Consider the following 18683-nt stretch of genomic DNA (forward strand, 5'->3'; position numbering starts at 1 on the left):
TTTCAATATCCATTCAGCTACAAGAGAAATAGCCACATATATGAATTTGTGACGAAATGGCTGACTGGCAGACTTAAACCCTTAATGTATATTTAGACTGCCTCCGCAACTAAATAGTTTGATAACAGAAATGTTATTAATTAAAGTCTTTATTATTAATCAACATGCAGCTTCTTTAGGACCCAGATCAGAAGTCAGAAGTCACTTAAGAGAGTGGGTTGCAGTTATGTGTTTGTTTTTTTTATTGTATTTATTTATTGTTAAAAAGTGTAAGTGTGGTTTACCATACTAAGAGTAGAGGATGAGGGGAATATTATTTATATATAAAATATATATTGACTGAAAACCTTTCTGAAACGTTTATCCCCTCTCATTTGTGGAGAAAAGTGTGGACCCTTTCAGCTCATTGTCCCAGTACTTTGTGATGTCACTTCCTCTCTCTATGAGCCTCCCTCTGCAGCTACAATCATCTCTCTCTCATTAAGGTACTAAACATAGTTTGTCTTATCATAGCCATTACAAATAATTTACATATATTACTGTTCAGTGAAATGTGTAGTATGTGTGATATTTACATTGAGTATCCAGTCAGGTATAACAGTTAGGAGGGATATGCCTACGTGTGTGTGTGTGTGTGTGTGTGTGTGTGTGTGTGTGTGTGTGTGTGTGTGTGTGTGTGTGTGTGTGTGTGTGTGTGTGTGTGTGTGTGTGTGCGTGTTGTATTTGCTGAAAGTCTGTTTCCTGCATGCCTTGTACAGCGTGTGTACTGCTGGGCCTTCATAAAGTGTGTGTATGTAAGCGGTCTATCTGTTCCTTTTGTGTGTTTGTATGTGTGTGTTGTGTGGTATTACTTCATTACATGTGCCAACATCTCCTCCCTCAGTGAGTGTCTTGGGTCACTGTGTGTGCATGCATGTCACTCGTGTGTGTGTGTGTGTGTGTGTGTGTGTGTGTGTGTGTGTGTGTGTGTGTGTGTGTGTGTGTGTGTGTGTGTGTGTGTGTGTGTGTGTGTGTGTGTGTGTGTGTGTGTGTGTGTGTTTAGGAGGACATGCCGTTGACCAGGCTCCTCAGCTGTTTGACCACTGTCTCTATCAGCTTCTGTTTGTCTCTGTCGTTCTTCCTGAACTGAGAGAAGATGTTGTTCTTCTTACTGGTGTCCTTCATCCTGTCAGAGAGGAAGACAAAGAGACGAGTCAGACAGATGTTTAGGAGGTGTGAAAGCAGCCAGTCAAACTCTAGTGTGGACAAAACACTGGGGAAAAAACTAAGGCTGCAGCCACACGAGGACGATAACGCAAACGGACCGAAATCGTTATCAAAAAAGTCTTCCGTCAACACGCAATAGGCACCAGAAACGTGTCCGTCCACACGAGACCGCTCGAACCGCTGGAGATGCTGTAGTACATATATGCCGGGCCTGTAAGTGGCGCTGTACTTCTGCCACAAAATACACCAAAAGCAGCGAAGAAGACTTCTCGCGCATGCATGGTTGCCATGGTTGCCCTTCTGTTTATTCTCCGCGCTGGATTTAACAGCAGAGGTGGGGTTTCGCCGGTCAAGATGTCCGTTAAAGTTTAAATCTTCCGGACAAAATTAGAAAAGTGCCGGTCAAAGGTCTTCTTTGTTATTTATTGAGCTTTAAAACAAATGAATAACGACTCTATATAATAATATAAGAATAATACATGGAGGACAGAGCCTCTCTTTTCCTCCCCCTCTCCTGACAGCCCGTCAGTATCCGTGGTCTCATGCAGCTGGCTGATCCAGTAATGAGTGACTCGACAGTCAAAATAAACATATTTATAACTAGTTTAGGTAGTTTGAGAGGTCATTAAAATAGCTAAGGGTGATGATCTAACTTGAAGTGTGTGTTTTGTTCTGCTCATCGCTCCATCACAGCGGGCGGAGCTGCAGGTTATCATGCAGAGCTGCGTGTCTCCTCTCCTGTCCGATTAGACTTCACTCGCGTTTATGTCCATATCGATCAAAACTAGCTGGAAGCTCCTGCTGGGTGCACTGTCCTGCGAGATACCGGGACCTGGCTCGAAACACTGGGGCTATTGCGTCATCGTTATCAGGAAATGATCGTATAGGCGTAAACACGGAGTCGTTTGCCCCCCAGAGCGTGGGACCCGTTATCGTTTTATGCGTTTCCATGGCGGCCTCGTGTGGCCGAACCGTCTATCTGATAGAGAACCGTAGCAGATACAACCGTTATCGTCCTCGTGTGGCTGCAGCAGGCTGTGAAAGCAGAACACTAGAACCACAGGAGCTAATGACTGCTGAAGACTTTAGTGGGAATTCAGAAGCTAAACTGTTATTAAATCCATCTGCTGAACTTGAACTCTTTAGAGAGCGATTACCCAACCTGTGTCAGTGTGGAGTAACTAATATAAAAGATCATTTTGTAATCATGTGTGTCACCATGTAATTGTGGGGTTTTCCTCCCAATCAGGAGCACCCTTATATATTCATCAATGGCATTTAGTCTTAATAAAACTCTCTATTGTGCGTTTATAAAGTGGAGACAATTCATTCTGTAGGAAGTGGAAACAATGTTGAGATGATCAGAGCATGCATGGGGACGACCAAAGAAAAGCAGTGAGGAAACGGCACCTACCCTCTGTAGACTCTGAGCAGCAGCAGAGAAAAAGATTGAGTATCAGAAAAGCACCAATAAATCTCAAGCAAAGCAGACAAATTCATATAAATTACATGCAAGCATTATTGTAATAAAGTGCTGAAAATATCAAAGACAATGGTACAACTTTCACTGAAAACTTCTTAAAATAGGAATACAAAATATGTGTTGACATTTTATCACACTAACAATTTTCTTAAATTCTATAAGAATTCCGGTGTAGATTTGTTTCCCTTCTGTTCTCATACATCACAACTATGACACCTGTTTTGGATTCATCCAAAAGCAAGCCTGGAACCCATCACCTAATCTTTTCCTTTTAATATCTGAAGGAAAGAGGGCAATAACCACCCACACTAAAACAAACTTATATAAGCAAATGTTCTGGTGAAGCTGGTTTGACTTCATTTTCACTACACGGGACGCGTTTTTCCAACCCAGTTTAGATTAAACCACGCCCACTTCCGCATTAAAGGGGACCTATCATGCAAAATGCACTTTTGTACGTCTTTTAGACATGAATATGTGTCCCCGGTGTTCCAGGGAACTCACCAAGTGTCAGAAAACACAACCCTCTCTATTTTCCTCCATACCCAAATCTCTAAAAAAGGGGCTGCAACGGATCTGATAAAAACTGATCCAGATTTGAACACTGTCCTGATGTCAGGACGGTGGCGCTACGGCTATTGGGCCAACTCCACCAATCAGGAGGAGACAGCCACGGCCATTGCCGTTCGAAAGCGCTGAAGACGCTGTAGTACATATGCCAGGCCTGTAAGTGGCGCTGTAGTCTGCCACAAAACCAGCGAAGAAGACTTCCCGCCCATAGTTACCATGGTTACCCTTCTGTTTATTCTCCGCTGTGGCTTTCTTTCTCCCTCCCCGAGGCAAGCGTTTGCTCCCGCTGCTGTAATTCAATGCAATCCCTCCCCGTCGAGGCAAGCACTGTAATTCTCTCCGGTTAGTCCACCAGCAGATGACAAACACCCACCTCTCCGCCTCTTCCAAGGAACGAGGGGACCGTGCGGCAGAGTTTCAGTTTCTTTCGCCGGTCAAGATGTCCGTTAAAGTTTAAATCTTCCGGACAAAATTAGAAAAGTGCCGGTCAAAGGTCTTCTTTGTTATTTATTGAGCTTTAAAACAAATGAATAACGACTCTATATAATAAAACATGGAGGACGGAGATCTCTTTTTCTCCCCCTCTTCTGACAGCCCAGCAGCTGATCAGAGCACGTCTCCCCTCTCCTGCAGGGGGGCGTGGTCAGCAGAATCAGCCCCGTAGACAGCAAACAGCACATAGAGTGAAATGAGGCATGGCTAAAATGCATGATCTGTTTGGTATTTTGAAAACAGAAACGTATAAATATACCTTATATAGGTATGGCCCTACAATATATCATTTAAATATAGCATGATAGGTCCACTTTAATGTAGCTCTGGGTGACGTATAAAGAGAACTTCCCCATGTTAACAACGCTGAAGTTATATTCTACTATAGCTTGGAAAAAAATGATATGGGTTGTTTATGTATGCATAAATCCGCAGGTCTCCCTTGAAAAAGAGATCGTTGATCTCAATGGGATTTTTAACCTGGTTAAATAAAGGCTACAAACAATGCACCTTAAATGTATATATATATATATATATATATATATATTTAAAATATCTGTTCTGCTCACATTTCTGTATATATTTACATTCACTGGATCATAGTTTAACTCACATTATGTTTGTTATTTCTATAAATAATGTGAATACATGTTTATTCTTATTATTTCTTTTTTTTATTCTTGTTATGTGTACTATCTGTGTTTCCTTCTCTGTCTGTTGCTGTTATGACATGTGAATTTCCCTACAGGGATGAATAAAGGTCCATCTTCTCTTAATCGGTCAGTGAAAAACGTTCCAGCGGTCTGCAGCAAGAGGAACATTTTTTATCCTCTGACAGTGTTGGAGAGTAATAAAGTACATTTACTCAAATACTGTACTCATGTACAAAACGTGAAAAAAACGAAAAACAAGCTATTAAGCTACAGTACATATTGGTTTTTAGTTCATTATATTTAAATTCATGGTGAATTCATACAAAAAATTATAATTAACATTTACTCAGCTAAGCTTAACTATGACGTTCTTTCATATTGAGAAAGCGCTATTTCCATCTACTTTGAAAAAGATGCTCCATGAATTCATATTTCGTGAAGAAAACTCCTAGACTGACGCTCTGACGCTGCACTGACTGAATAATAACCCATATCGGTTTTTTCCAAGCTATAGTAGACATGATATTACTTTTGTTAACATGGGGACATTCTCTTTATAGGTCCATGACGCAGTCACGCAGAGCTACGTTAATGCAGAAGTGGGCGTGGTTAAATCTAAACTGGGTTGGAAAAAAACGAAAGACGCGCATGGGACAGCTACATTTGACTCTACACGACTTTTGGTACCAATAAGGTTGAGCCTTACTGAGCCTTGTGCTTCATTCACTTCAGGAGCATGTTGACTGTTACACAGCACTCGATGGCTTAGAGAGGTTTGTTTCAGCTGAAAAACACAAGACTGGTTTCCTCCATCGCTCCTTCCCCAAGTTCACTCTCCAGCTCAAACCTCAGAAATCCAAAGGCCTGTAGAGCGCATATTCAGGCCTTAACTGTATATCAAATGTCCCCAAGAGAACACCAGAACGCTTCCTCAGCAATGAGAGAAGCCAGAAAATCATACTACTCATAATCTCTGACCAGAACAATCCTAGACACCTGTTTATACAATAAATCAATGCTTGTTCCTGGAGATTCCTCTGGATCCTGAGGATATTAAATCTGCATTTGTTTAGCAAAGGTCTTGGAGTTGGCCCTTTAAAAGTGTTGCAATAGTGTAAACACGTTAGCAGCAGTGTGTGGACTCACTTCTCCAGCAGAGCCAGGGCAGTAGCTGGGTTCACTCTCAGATATTTGGAGGTTGGTTGGCCGTAGTCTGCCAGGTACGTTGACCAGTCCCACACCATGAACAGATCCAGGAGCTGTAAAACAGACACAACACTCAGAACAGAAGCCCACTTCAGAAACAGAAGAAGATTGAGGCTGGTGGTGGTGACAGTTTGAACGGAAAGTTATCATTTTTTAATACAGGATAAATGACTTCAGTGTTTCAGCCAGTATTGTTGGGAGGTGGTCAAATGCTCGGAGGGAGAGATAATACAAATATTGTCAAACATGGTGAGTTCCACAAAACATAAAAATTGAGATGAGATTTAAATGAGCATTTGCACTACCGTAAAAAACGTTGGAACCGTCTGTTATTTTGATTCTATTCTTTCTTTCTTTGCGGCAGCGGACACAAATATGAATCCAACCTGCTCCTCTTAAGCAAGTCTTCCCCTTTACAGTATCTCCCCTTTCAAAACTGTCAATATCCAAAAAAGGGCAATCTGACCAAAAGCATTTTATATTTTTCAGTTTGAGCCCCAAAATATGAATAAACTGATTAAAAGTTCCATTTAGTTGATGTCCCCACAGTGTTGCATTTCCACTAGAGCATAGAGCTAGTGATTCTTGATCATTATTGGTCAGTTGGAGTTAGTGTGTTTCTTTGGGCCCTCTGCAGTCTAGTTTCGATTGAAGAGGTTTAAACTCTGGTTTGACAGTCCATCGATCAGCTAACCCCTTGACAATCCTATTGTGAAGTTTGAAGAAGAGCTCTGCTAAAGCAACATGTATGTTAATTCTAGCTTGTTTGAGGCATTGTGATGCACTTGACAATGAAACAGGAACATAATTACCTGCAAACACTTTGATTCTAAGCTTCCAGTTTCATTGATAATGTGACGATGGTAAACACTTTCGTATCTTGGGTCACTGCGTCACTCAGAAGAGTGAGAGAAGAAGGGAGGAGGGGGGTTCTGCTGCTTAAAATGATGAGTGTTAAGTCTAAACAGGAACATTTTAAATGAGCCCCCCACGACCCCTGGTTAACCTGATGGAGATGACCCCCCCCTGCCCCACCCACACAGTGTATGCTAATGTCATAGGGTGAAACAGCTGGGTGTTTGGCTCACGTTGAAAGAGCAGCTTAGTGATAATAGCATTATTCAGCGGACTGAGAGACTCCGACACACAGAGAGAGGCTTAGCAACAAAGCCATTATTCTCACCTGGAGCTAAGTGATGAGCCACCAGCAGCAGCCATCTAAGGCTGCCTTTACACGAGAACGAAACGGCTTGTATCTGCATAGTTTCTCTTGCGTATAGCCCTATTATTTACACGAGGCCGTAACAAACGGACCTCATAAGCGATAACGGGTCCCAAGGTGGATAGATTTGCAAACGAAACGCTCTGGGGGGTCAAACGAGTCCGTGTAATCACCTCTATACGAATATTTCCTGAAAAAATAACGTTAGCCCCACCTCTCCACGCCTCTGCTGCTCACTGCTGTAGCATGGCCAGTAGCTACTGTCAGTAGCTACTGCTAGTGCTACTGCTACTGACCATGCTACAGATGTTAGTGCAAAATCTACAGCTCCTCTACCACAACCATCAGCAACAAGTGGACATGGAGAATTACATGAACTACTACATGTTGCTAAATCCACCGCGGGGCATGAACAGAAGGGCAACCATGGCAACATTGCTCCGGGGTCTTCTTCGCTGCTTTTGGTGTATTTTGTGGCGGAAGTTACAGCGCCACTTACAGTCCCGGCATATGTACTACAGCGTGTCCAGCGCTTTCGAGCGGTCTCGTGCGGAAGTACAGCGCCACTTACAGTCCCGGCATATGTACTACAGCGTTTCCAGCGGTCTCGTTTGAACAGACACGTTAAATGAAACGAATGCATGTGAACGGAAGACTTTTTTGAAAGCGCATACTGTGCATAAACGCAAACGTTCCCGTGTAAAGGCAGCCTTACTCTGACGCTCACTCAGCCCTCCACAGCTCACAACAATTAATGTTAATTGGTAAGGAAAACTCCAATGGGTTACAACCACGCTATGAAAAGAGAGTTTTGTGGACATACTGCAGTGAGGTCGAAACATCTTAGGTGCACGACTAATGCTCTCTGGTAGAAACACAATGACAAAACAAAACCTCGGCATTCCTCTATTCAAATGTCTTTATATTTACTGGGCCTGTACCAATTTAGGACTGATACATTATGATGCTCACTTTCAGTTTGACGTCCAAATAAAGTTTGTGTAGATCTTCTGGATTAACTGTTGTCTTGTAAACAAATGATGATAATTGTTTACTTTGCAAAGAATCATCAGAACTGTTAAAGAAAGATGTCCAAAACAAAAACCAGAGCTAAGAGCTAAAGTCATGTTACATTAGAACTACATCCAGATCAATGCAAACCTTACAGACATACTCATGCTTGGATAATCAAATCTAATGTTGTTGCATTAATGCAGCCCTCACACTACTGTTTGTGAACCGTTCCTCAATATCCAACACCAACTAGGGGATCTCATTCCCACCCCCAAATGCAGTGAGGACAACAATCAGTGTAAACTCAATTACGCATTTCCTCTGCAGCACGTAGCACGGTTTAAGCGTGCCGTGCCAAACCGGGCCCGTTTTTTTGTTGCTTTTCCACTAGGGGTAGTTCCGGCTCAGGGCTACTTTTTCACCTTTTTTCTGGCTCTCCAAAATCAAGGTTCTTACCGGGCCAACAACCGGGCTGAATATGCTAAACTAGTGACGTAAACACTCGTCAGAAGAGAATCGCTGGCAAGGGGGCTACAACTACAACAAGATGAACATATTTGACCGTGATTTAATTGTAATACACGTTTCAAAATGATGCCGAAGTAACAACATACTGATACCGGTTAGTAAAAACCATGAATTAATGCTTTGACAAGTCTGCAGACAGACGGCAGGCGAAAAACCTTTTAAAATGCTTGTTTTCTAAATGGAGATTGGCTAAGCTAACGCAGTATATGCTCCGACCTTCCACACTCACAACAACGGCCTATACAGACATAAATAAACCAGCGACTGTATTCACCATGACACAGGCAGTCTGTGGTTTGTACTTGTTTAACTTTTGTCTAGTTTCTGAACAGATATGAGGAGCTGTGAGCTCTGAGTGCTAACAGCTAACGGCTGTGTTGGTTTTGTGGTTCTCATTGAAGATGACGTCACGGCTCCGCCTACACTGCGTTACTATAGTTACTGCCCCAGCTACTAAACTGTAATGGAAACGCAGCATAAAGTGAGCCTGGACTACCAAGGCCTAACTATACCGTACTAAGCCGTGCGAGCAGTGGCGACTGGTCATTAGGGGCAGGTGGGGCACAGCCCCACCTAGTGTCAGCAGAAAGTATTACAAATAATGATTACAAAAATGCAAAAAAATAAATAAAAAAATATATAAAATATATTTTAAGATCATGTTTAATCATCTGATTCGTCTGTACATTGCTGTTTTAGTCTGTGTTCTTCTAATTAGTGTGTCTACAGTCACAGTGTGTGCCTATTGAGCTGTTTAGAGCCATGTGGGACAAAACCTGATTATGCCCCTTCCTCTCGCTGTGAAGTCAACGGTGACTGTAAAAACTTCACTGCGCATGCTCAGAGTATTTTGTAATGAAATGTGTGTGGCAAAAAAATAATGACCAGAGGGGCATGGAGCTACCAATCCCACCATACGTCATCTCAAATCATTCAGAGCTGATTGGCTGTAAGTACGTGTGCCGCGAAAAGTGTGCTGTGTGAAGAGGAGACGAGAGAGCTGCAGTGGCGCGTCCTAAAACCAGGAAGTAAGCACAAAAAAGCAATGAGATTTCTCCAGAGGATTTTAGAAAATAGCTCGAAATAAGATCTGTGGGAAACGTACCTGTTAGATAAATGCACGTTTTGATTAGCCGGATAACATCCACATGTCTACCCTACTTATATAATTTTTTTATCATAAATCTATGGATTAGATTTATGATAGACTTTTGAAACTACAAGAACATAAGGAGGACTTTTACAAAAAAGTAATAGAAATGTTTGTCCAGAAGGATAGGCAAATGGACTTCATCTTCAAGTCAAGGTAAGACCGCCATTTTATTGAAAATGGGATCTTACTAAGAGAGAACAATTCAATATTTAAATGATAAAATGACATTTTTTGGGTATCCTTTTGTTGAACTGTCTGTTTAAAATTAATCGAAGCATCAGACAAAAAAAGCTTTTGAAAATAATATTATATTTTGGTTTAGGTCAAAATATAATATTTGTAAACCTGAAGAGTCAGTGCCAGTGCCTCACCAGCCATGAACCTCACTGCACGTCACTGCAGAAGCTTATATATAGACATCTAAGTTTTTTGTGCCCCACCACTTTTGTACATATAAAAACGCCACTGCGTGCGAGGCCCTGCAGTGGAAATGCGCCAGATTCTGCTGGGTCATGTTATAAAAACATTGATATAGTAAACACTTCTGGGAAATAATCTTTTAGCATCAGAGAGATAAAGAGAAAGGCTGAGTGTGTGCACATTTCCTGCATAAAGGTTGACCTTTCCTGGAAAAAAAATCACTCAGGGTCATGGTGTTGAATGTCCAAATTCCAGAATCTCCCCTCCCAATATCTATCTGCATTAAGCTTTGAATGAATAGGCTTGCGGACACAAGTGGTTGAAATTAGGGATGCACCGATGCATGTTAGCCCTATTTACAACCATAGGAAAATAAGGTGACATGCGGCGATGCCAGTCGTCCATATCTACGTTTTGCTCGATGACTGGAAGAGGTCGCATTAGCAATTAGGATAGGAACACTGACTGGGTAGCATCTGTCTCTCAGTCTTTTTTCTGTGGATGTATTTTGTCAGAGATAGTAAAAATGTGGTCACAAATGTACTGGACGGCAAGGAGCCATCGGCCCCCCACCTTTACGCACCTGGCAATGTGCCTTCTGAAGATTGCTTTTTTAAATAATTTCATTCAAAAATTGAACTTCAACCTAGAAGGTAGAAAGTGACATGGTGTTGGTGTCCAGGGTTAGGCTGAGGTGACTGTTTATGATTAATGGCAGGAGTCTGAGCAGAAGGAAAAGAGAAAGATGTGTGTCATATAAACTATCTATTAGTTCATGGTCTGTTGGGACAATCTTAGGTTTCACATTTGACTTTGAAACAATGAGTGTTGGCGTTCTGAAATTGGAGAAATCCCTCTCTGCTTTCCTTCCCTTTATTAAGCTTGGCTTTGGATGTGTTCCATAAGATGCTATTGTCTCATTGACTAGTATTGTTAAGTAAAACATTAGTAATAATTGTATACAAGGCTATTATCTCTGTCACCATTACATTGTCATCAGAGAGTGGGAGTCAAGAGGTGAGACAAGGTCAACTCTAAATCATTGTTACACTCTGTTTACACTTTAAGAAGCCTGTATAATGTATCGTGTGTGCAGCTCCGTGAATACAGTGTAAATACAGCCCCTAACAGACATGTAAGAGACAGTCATTTTTGATTTCATCATTTCAACATTTACATACTATTATAGTATATTACTACTATCCTTTTATTGGGGGGAAATATAGGTTTGTTGTTATTGAGGTTGTATAAATAAATGGAATGATGGACTGCTGGATTGCTCTCCTACTGCCCGGTACATGTATGCGTGTGCCTTTGTGCGCAGCAAGCAGAGAAAGAAAAGTATCTCCATTACATATCAACCAGAGAGTTGATTTTTACACTGTAAAACATTCTGCTCAGTATGGATGTTGGTCACAATAAAAAACCAAAACAAACAACAAAGATCAGTTCATACTGTATATCAGATTTCTATGTTGATATTTGTAAAGGCCTGGAACATGTTTAACTCACACAAAGGCATCTTTGCCACAATTTGCATTACCTAGAGTGAAATCTGCATCTATTCATGTTGCTGTATGACTTTGCATGCAATCACACTGCCACGCTCAGTGTGAGGCCACTGTTTGCTTGTCCTTGCTGGAATGTCAACACTTGCAAGCTTGTTAGCAAGCATTGTGTAAACAGGTAACTCACAACTTTCTCCAACAATTTACATGATATTGGGCCAAGCAGCACTCCTATTTATTCAAACCTATACCCTCAGGAGATACGCTATGAAAAAGGGAATGTACCAGATATATATATATATATATTCTCCTCCTATGATTTTTGTCCAAAGCAACAAAGTCAACTAAAGTCACATTTTCCTGTCAGTTTCTGGCCAAATCAATTCAGATGTTTAACACAAATGTCCTGTCACAAGTTATTCAGGCTGATTCAAATCAGAAATCAAATGCAAATGTCTCTTTAGTGACAGTGATGGTATGTTAAATGTCTGTTTTCCTTGTATCTTGTCTTAATATTTGTCCTTGTTGATGTTATTGACAACAATATGTTATTAAGCATTGGCGTATTGTGTGTCTCCACAATGACCACACATATAGAGATCAAACTAAAACGACAGAAATCTCTTTATCTGTGTATATATGACTTTGTATTATCTCACCAACCCTTGGACCTACCTAATTCACGCTTGCTGTGAGTGTTGTTGAGGACCAGAGGAGGGCAGGTAAGTGCTGGTTAGAGCCTTCGCTAAGACAATAAGATGCTCATAAACATCCACACACCAGTGCGACCAATACTGCTAACGACTACTATCAAAAAACGACAATGTGTGTATGTGTGTCAAACATGTTGCATGTCTATTCGTACAGTAACGTTACAGTTGCCTGGATTAGCCCCATGTGTGTAGGATTGTAAACAAAGGTTTCTCTTTTGCTTGATCTTTATTTAGGTCATACAACTATAATGGGAGTTTTGTGCACATGATGCATATACTGTAGCGTTGCTAACCTAATCACCTGATCACTTCAAATACTAAGAAGAAGCGGCACAAGCACATACCGAACCAGCAGCGCATTAGCCTCTATAACTGTATTCATCTTAACATTCACCTGCCCCTCAGTATAGTTCATCATACATGCATTCACTGCCTTTCTATACATTGCATTTGGGATTAAACAAGTTCAATTAAGTACAGGTAAAAGTAAATAGCTGCATTATAATAATAGAAGTGCATTTCATTTTCCTAAAAAAGCATCTAAAATGATTTTATATATCATTAAGTCAAACTCAAATATTCGTCATGCACAGGTTATTGAGGTGGCCACTTTAAAGGAAATACTGTATAAATAAGTTTCACATTGTATTGACGAGACTTTTGACATATGTTATTTATGAAAGGTGATTTGATAACTGAAGTGTAGAATATACTTGATCAAGATTTGTTTTAAGTAAGCACATCAACTATATTGCAGGCAACAGCAAATACTATCAGGTAAATCTTTTTTCCAAGCCTTTTAGCCCTACATGTTTGACGTTCAATCACTTGAAATGGTTGGAGGATAAGGATCTAAAAAGCAGTTACAGATATGGAATCAGGAGCCATGAGATAAAGGGAAAGTAAAGGCTGACCTCGGAGTCACCCCGGCCTGTGGAAGCCTCCAAAGCCTTCACCTAGGGCTAGGATTAACATGTCAACCAGCAGCCTGAATAAAAGGAACATGGCCACATCTTGTCTAATGAGCTGCATCGGAGGGAACCAGTTGAGTTGAGAAGCACTTCTTGTTTCTTAGCACAATTGCTTCAGTAAAACCCAAGTGTATTAAACTATAGTTGTAGTTTACTTTAACTTCAGGTTATGAAAATATGTAGAGGTTTAGCAACAATATTGACTTTTGACCATTCGGTACTGTTATTTACGGACTGTTAGATCATTCCTTTTATATGTTCATTACTTTTATAATGCTGCAAGTTATCTTTACTATCGGGATGTGTACTTATACATTTGTTATTGTATTAACATGTGCTTGCTTCTTTATTTAATAAGTTAGTGTACTCTTATTTCATGTTTTTATCTGCACTGTCCCCATTTTTGTAACAATGTAAATGTCCCGCTGTGGGACGAATAAAGGACTTCTGAATTCTGAAGCCAGACGAAGATCTTCATTAGATCGTAACGTTGCACAATAAACTTTGTGTTTACATTTGTTTTGCTTTTGTTGATCCATCTTGTGGTGTTTATTGGATGTGTACCCTAGAACCTGTTATCTTCTATAAAATACAAAGACAAACAAAATGATGGGGTTTCATCTGTGTTCAAAAAGCTGCGAAACATAAAATGACAATATTTGATTTACATATTGCAAAAATGGATCAGCTACTTTAGTAACAGTCTCAGATGTATTGTTGAAAAAATAAATAAATGTTGCAGAAATATAGAAAAGGCCCCTTGACCCAAAACAAAGAGCAGGTCACTGGGAACTGCTGGGATCACTAAAGAATCCAAACAACGTTACTTCATATGCAGGAATTAGAAATAGAAAATCTAGAGCTCACAGTTTTAATAACAACTACTGCGTTTACAACTGTTGCATTGTTTCGACAACACTCATGTCTTGAGAGATTAAGAAGAGTCAAAAATAGTTCTTATTCCTCTACTTGCTGCATCATAATAAAAGCCTTTACTATAACATTGCACTCCATATCCAGATCTAGCCTTTTTGTCTAACTAGGCTGATTAAGACCTTCATCTTTATGCCTAAAATGCATCTAACGCTCTATGTGTCTTATCTGTGTTAGGATTTCAAACTGATACAGGCTGGGAAAATGCACAATAGAATTGCCTTAATGTTTGAATGTGAAAGGTTGGTTTATCTTCTCTTGTCTTTTTGCACTTTCAACAAACGTGCTGAGTACCGCGGTGACCTGGACTGGATTCAGAACCAAGCCTCCACCTCAGGCTCAGATTAACCGGTCAGCGAAGACACGAGGTAATGAGAGCCGGCAACACTTTACATACCACTGGTGTTTACAACAAGAAGGGAGGCAGGGGGTTAGTGCGTGTGTGTTGCTATAGGAATGTTTCCTGAGCGGGTGAACTTTGGGACATGTGAAAGTTGAAAAGGTTACACACAGACGGCCAGTTAAACCCAATATTGTTGATGAGATGTGTAAAAGGTAAGATGTGGGACAGCTGAGAGTTAAAACGTGAAGTGGAAAACATTTTAAGTAAATATAAAAAACTGTTCTTCTTCTGGCAGTTCTGGAATCTTTTAACTATAACACTCATAACATAATTGTTAAGTGGTGAAGACTAAAACGTCCTGTATCAGAGGTTCAAAAACGTTGTGTAGACGCTAGGAGTTAGTTACACCTTTTGAAATGAAACGTATGCGAGTGGCCTGAGGATGACAGACTGAACGCAACACAGATGGCAACAAACACCAGGATTGTTATTACTCCAATTCAAGAAAATCCACACATTGATGAAATAACTACCATGAAATAATAATTGGTGCAGTAAATTAAGCTTTGTCTTCCTACAGAGAAACATCATAAGTGAATGAATTCAATCCAGCTCAGTTTGTAGTTTACCTGTCGCAGGTCGATGAAGGCCAGCTGCAGCGTGTCTCCTTGAAAACCAGGAACCGGCTCTGAGCTGGCAAACACTGAGAGGAAGCAGAAATACCACCAGTCAACGATCAAATACATTTCACAGATTACAGAGCACATAATCAGTGTTAAAAAAGTACGCTTTATATTGATGGGACCACATATAATCACAGTGGACATCAACAAAACACTAGATAAAAAAAGGGATACAAATATACCTCAGTGAAAAAAACCAACAGACTAACTTTCACTTTCATTGTGATGGACTATAAATAATAACATCGATTATGGGATGCTACAGGTTTCTTCCACATATTGAAACATTCCCCTAATGAAAGCATTGATTTTGATAACAGGACTACAGCATGTTAGTCATTATAGTCTGACCAACACATGTTCTTTTGAGGCCAATACCACTTATGATTATTCATAGTTTAAAATCAAATAATAAATGAATGATAAAAGTGATATGTTCCGTGAACAATAAAGGCCAGGATTGATTCATTATGTATTCCCTTCTCCTCTAAAGTCTTAATGAAAAGAATTGTAGAATTTGAAATGTTAGAGAAGCTGTTGGTTTACTGAATCGTATTTTGCATATAAATTAGATTGTGTCTATATTTGTTTGTCTGTGTGTTTCACTTTTCCCTGGTGAAAAAATATCTATTAGATACTATATACTTACATTCACACTGGATGACATCCAGGTTGAATTGCTGAATGGCCCCCATGCTGATCTGTTTGAGTTCTGTGTCCAGCAGCATCTGCATCAGGGACGTGGACAGATGTTTGCAGGCTGACATACACGCCGTCTGGGCCACTTTACCCTGGAGATGCACAGGAGGAAGGAGGAGAAGGAAGGTGACAGAGGATGGGAGGATGAAAAAGAAGAGGGGGAGATGGAAAGGTGGGAAATATTAGGATGAGAAGCACAGATAATGAGTAGACTTTTTATGGTAAAGATCAGTTGACTAGTCTAATACTGTATCATACGCAGTCTGTTTTGAGAAACAGCTGATCCATAATGGGAGTCACTGCCGCAAACCTTGTGAAAGACCTTTCAGCCTCAGCAGGAGCAAGACTGAACACTGAAGGCAAACCCCCCTCATGTCTCTACACCATGTATCCTAATGTATACTTCAGTGCACACTGAAAGATGTGCCTAAAAGCACTTATTCCTATCAATATTCTGCATTATGTTGATAAGAACTGCAACAGTCAATGACGATGGATAATTGACACAAAAGCACCAAGACCGAGCATGTGTGTGTTTGGGGCTACAAGTGGCACAGGTATGTTGTTGAATGCCATTACAACTGTAGTCCTTTAATACTGAATTGTTCTAGAGGAATGTCAGGACCCATCCTACCAAGGAAGCATCTTTAACTTGAGAAGTCTCTCTTATTACATTTTTGGATGTTTTTGGATCAAAGTGTATGTCTAACAAAGAACAGTTGTGGATTATAGTTAAAGTCAAGTAGTAAATTAACAAGTTATTGCATTAATAGACGCTATAAGTGCATACAAAGAATCTTTGACAAAAAGGTATACAAAGCTGACATGGGTTTGAGTGTTGTTGAGTTAATGATTTCAAAAATATGTTATGTTATATGTTTCCAAGCCTCTATCAAGCCAGATAAAGAGCTACTTTGGAAAGGGAATCCCCACATTCAAAAACAGTTATTCATTATACAGCGCATCTATTCTTTTTTTGGGAGGATTTGATGTCATAAACTCCATCCTTACCGTGGATAGCTTCTGAAACAGGCCATTATGATGCAAGTTGTTACTTAAAAGCTTTAATACCAATTACAATGCTTTTCATTTGACAAACTTTGTTCTTTGGAAAACATCACACATTTGACAAAACACAGATAGCCTAACACATGCATAACACTCCACATAACTCCACAGCATGTTTACAACTTCAAAGTAAATACGAATTGTGAGCGTTTCCACTACTTGAGGTGTTTAAACACATGATCCACATTGAAACAGGTGGGATTTGAATCACTTACACCTTTCCTCAAGTGTGTGGAACACTAACAGTCATGTGAATGTTTCTGTTAATTACAGTAAGTGTTTGTGGTACACAGAAACAGAACAGCAGCTCAACAGACACTCATGCAACAACTCTAAAACCCAGGGATGATGTGGTAAGCTCAATGTCAAGGATAATGCACAGCCAATAATGTTGTTGATTTACAGTTACATAAAGAAATCCCAAAACACACTGAAGAGACAATCAGGGATTCTTTTAATAAATAGTTTGCTAGTAAAAACAGGAATCACTGATGGCACCTTCAAAAATGTGTTTTAGTTGCAAAACCAATAGAATAATCTGTGGCTTTCCTTTCTTTGAGCTCCAAAACATCCCTTTAACATCCTTCATGCTGACCGGTGACCGGCAGACAGAGAGCAGTGACACATGGTGTGGCAGGAATATTAAGGTCTGTCCATTTGCTATAAGTGAGTTGCTGCGTAGACAGCTAGCTAACTCAGAGACCATTCACACACAGATGTGGCACACTGAGAAATACTTTACTCCATGCATGGCCACTGACGGAAGTATCTGTGTACTTCCACACTAAGCCTGCTTCATTTAGAAAACTGTGTTGGCCAAGCATTAACACTAAGACACCATTATGGTATGTGTAGCTGTAACATTAGGAAGATGATTTACATGAAATGTCAGTTCACCAAATCAAGCAGCACAGATGCTACCATTTAACTGTATTTATGTTTATCTGTTTGGTGATGATGGTCAGAATAAAAAAAGCATGTAAATGAGATCAACTAAATCATAAGTTTAGAAAAACAATGGTTTGAGGATGGCTTCAATGCATGATAAGAGAGATTAGCCGCTTTATCCAATGTGATGTGGACAGAGAACTTTACACAAACAACCTGAAAATGCTAAAGTTGTACATTTACAGCCTTTCTTCAAAATGTAAAGCTGAATGGATGAATTAGTCTCGGTGCCTTCCTAGCAAGCTGCAATAAGGAGCCAGTTCTTGTCACAGCCCATTTTGGTCTTTAGGTGTTTAGTCTCACTGACTATCATTTACGCTTAAACACTTTTATTTATTGAAGAATTGCATTCACTTGTACCAGTGTCCTTTTCCGTTTGGATAGAAATTGGTTTCTTGTAAAAAAATGGCAACATTTGTATGAGGGCAAAAGAGTGCACTGAATGCCTTACATTATGGTTCCTTGGCCATATGCTATACATTCTCTTAAACAGTCAAAACTAAAACTAAAGTATAAGCACCCAACTATCCCAATGTGGAAATTATGTGTAAAAGCAAATTCATATTTTCTGCATCGGTCCACCATGGGCCTGGGGATGCAAATTACATCATCGCGCGCAGCCCAACATGTGTGACTGCATTGACTGTAATCTTTAAACTGTAAAAACAGAAAATGTTGTTCAAATAACCCAGTCCAGTTGGTGGTGTATGCACCACTGGCATGTTCATGGAATAAAACAAGTAACAAATGAAAAACTAAGTGATTGTTTTATAGAGGTAGATAGGTGTGTGGGGAGATTTACCGTTATGGACGTTACCAAGATTCATCTAAATGTCATTTTAAGAAATACAATGATAAATGGAATTAGAC

The 18683-nt window shown here is 40.1% G+C and overlaps 1 protein-coding gene across 12 annotated transcripts in view; it reads right to left on the minus strand.

The window, feature by feature from the left end:
• Nucleotides 1-969: 969 nt before the first annotated feature.
• exoc6 (exocyst complex component 6) overlaps nucleotides 970-18683 on the minus strand; it is a 62846-nt gene continuing 45132 nt past the window's right edge. For 6 of the 12 annotated variants that reach the window (XM_034119807.1, XM_034119806.1, XM_034119810.1 and 3 more), the window contains 5 exons: nucleotides 15748-15889; nucleotides 15045-15118; nucleotides 5551-5663; nucleotides 2621-2632; nucleotides 970-1165 (listed from right to left, as the gene is read on the minus strand). In XM_034119807.1, the coding sequence (XP_033975698.1) occupies nucleotides 1039-1165; nucleotides 2621-2632; nucleotides 5551-5663; nucleotides 15045-15118; nucleotides 15748-15889 (468 nt within the window). In that variant the 3' untranslated portion in view covers nucleotides 970-1038. The remainder of the gene's footprint in view (nucleotides 1166-2620; nucleotides 2633-5550; nucleotides 5664-15044; nucleotides 15119-15747; nucleotides 15890-18683) is intronic. The other 6 variants (XM_034119808.1, XM_034119814.1, XM_034119811.1 and 3 more) reach the window with 2 other exon arrangements.

This window comes from Trematomus bernacchii, unplaced genomic scaffold (assembly GCF_902827165.1).
Source record: "Trematomus bernacchii unplaced genomic scaffold, fTreBer1.1, whole genome shotgun sequence".
Lineage (NCBI taxonomy): Eukaryota > Metazoa > Chordata > Actinopteri > Perciformes > Nototheniidae > Trematomus > Trematomus bernacchii.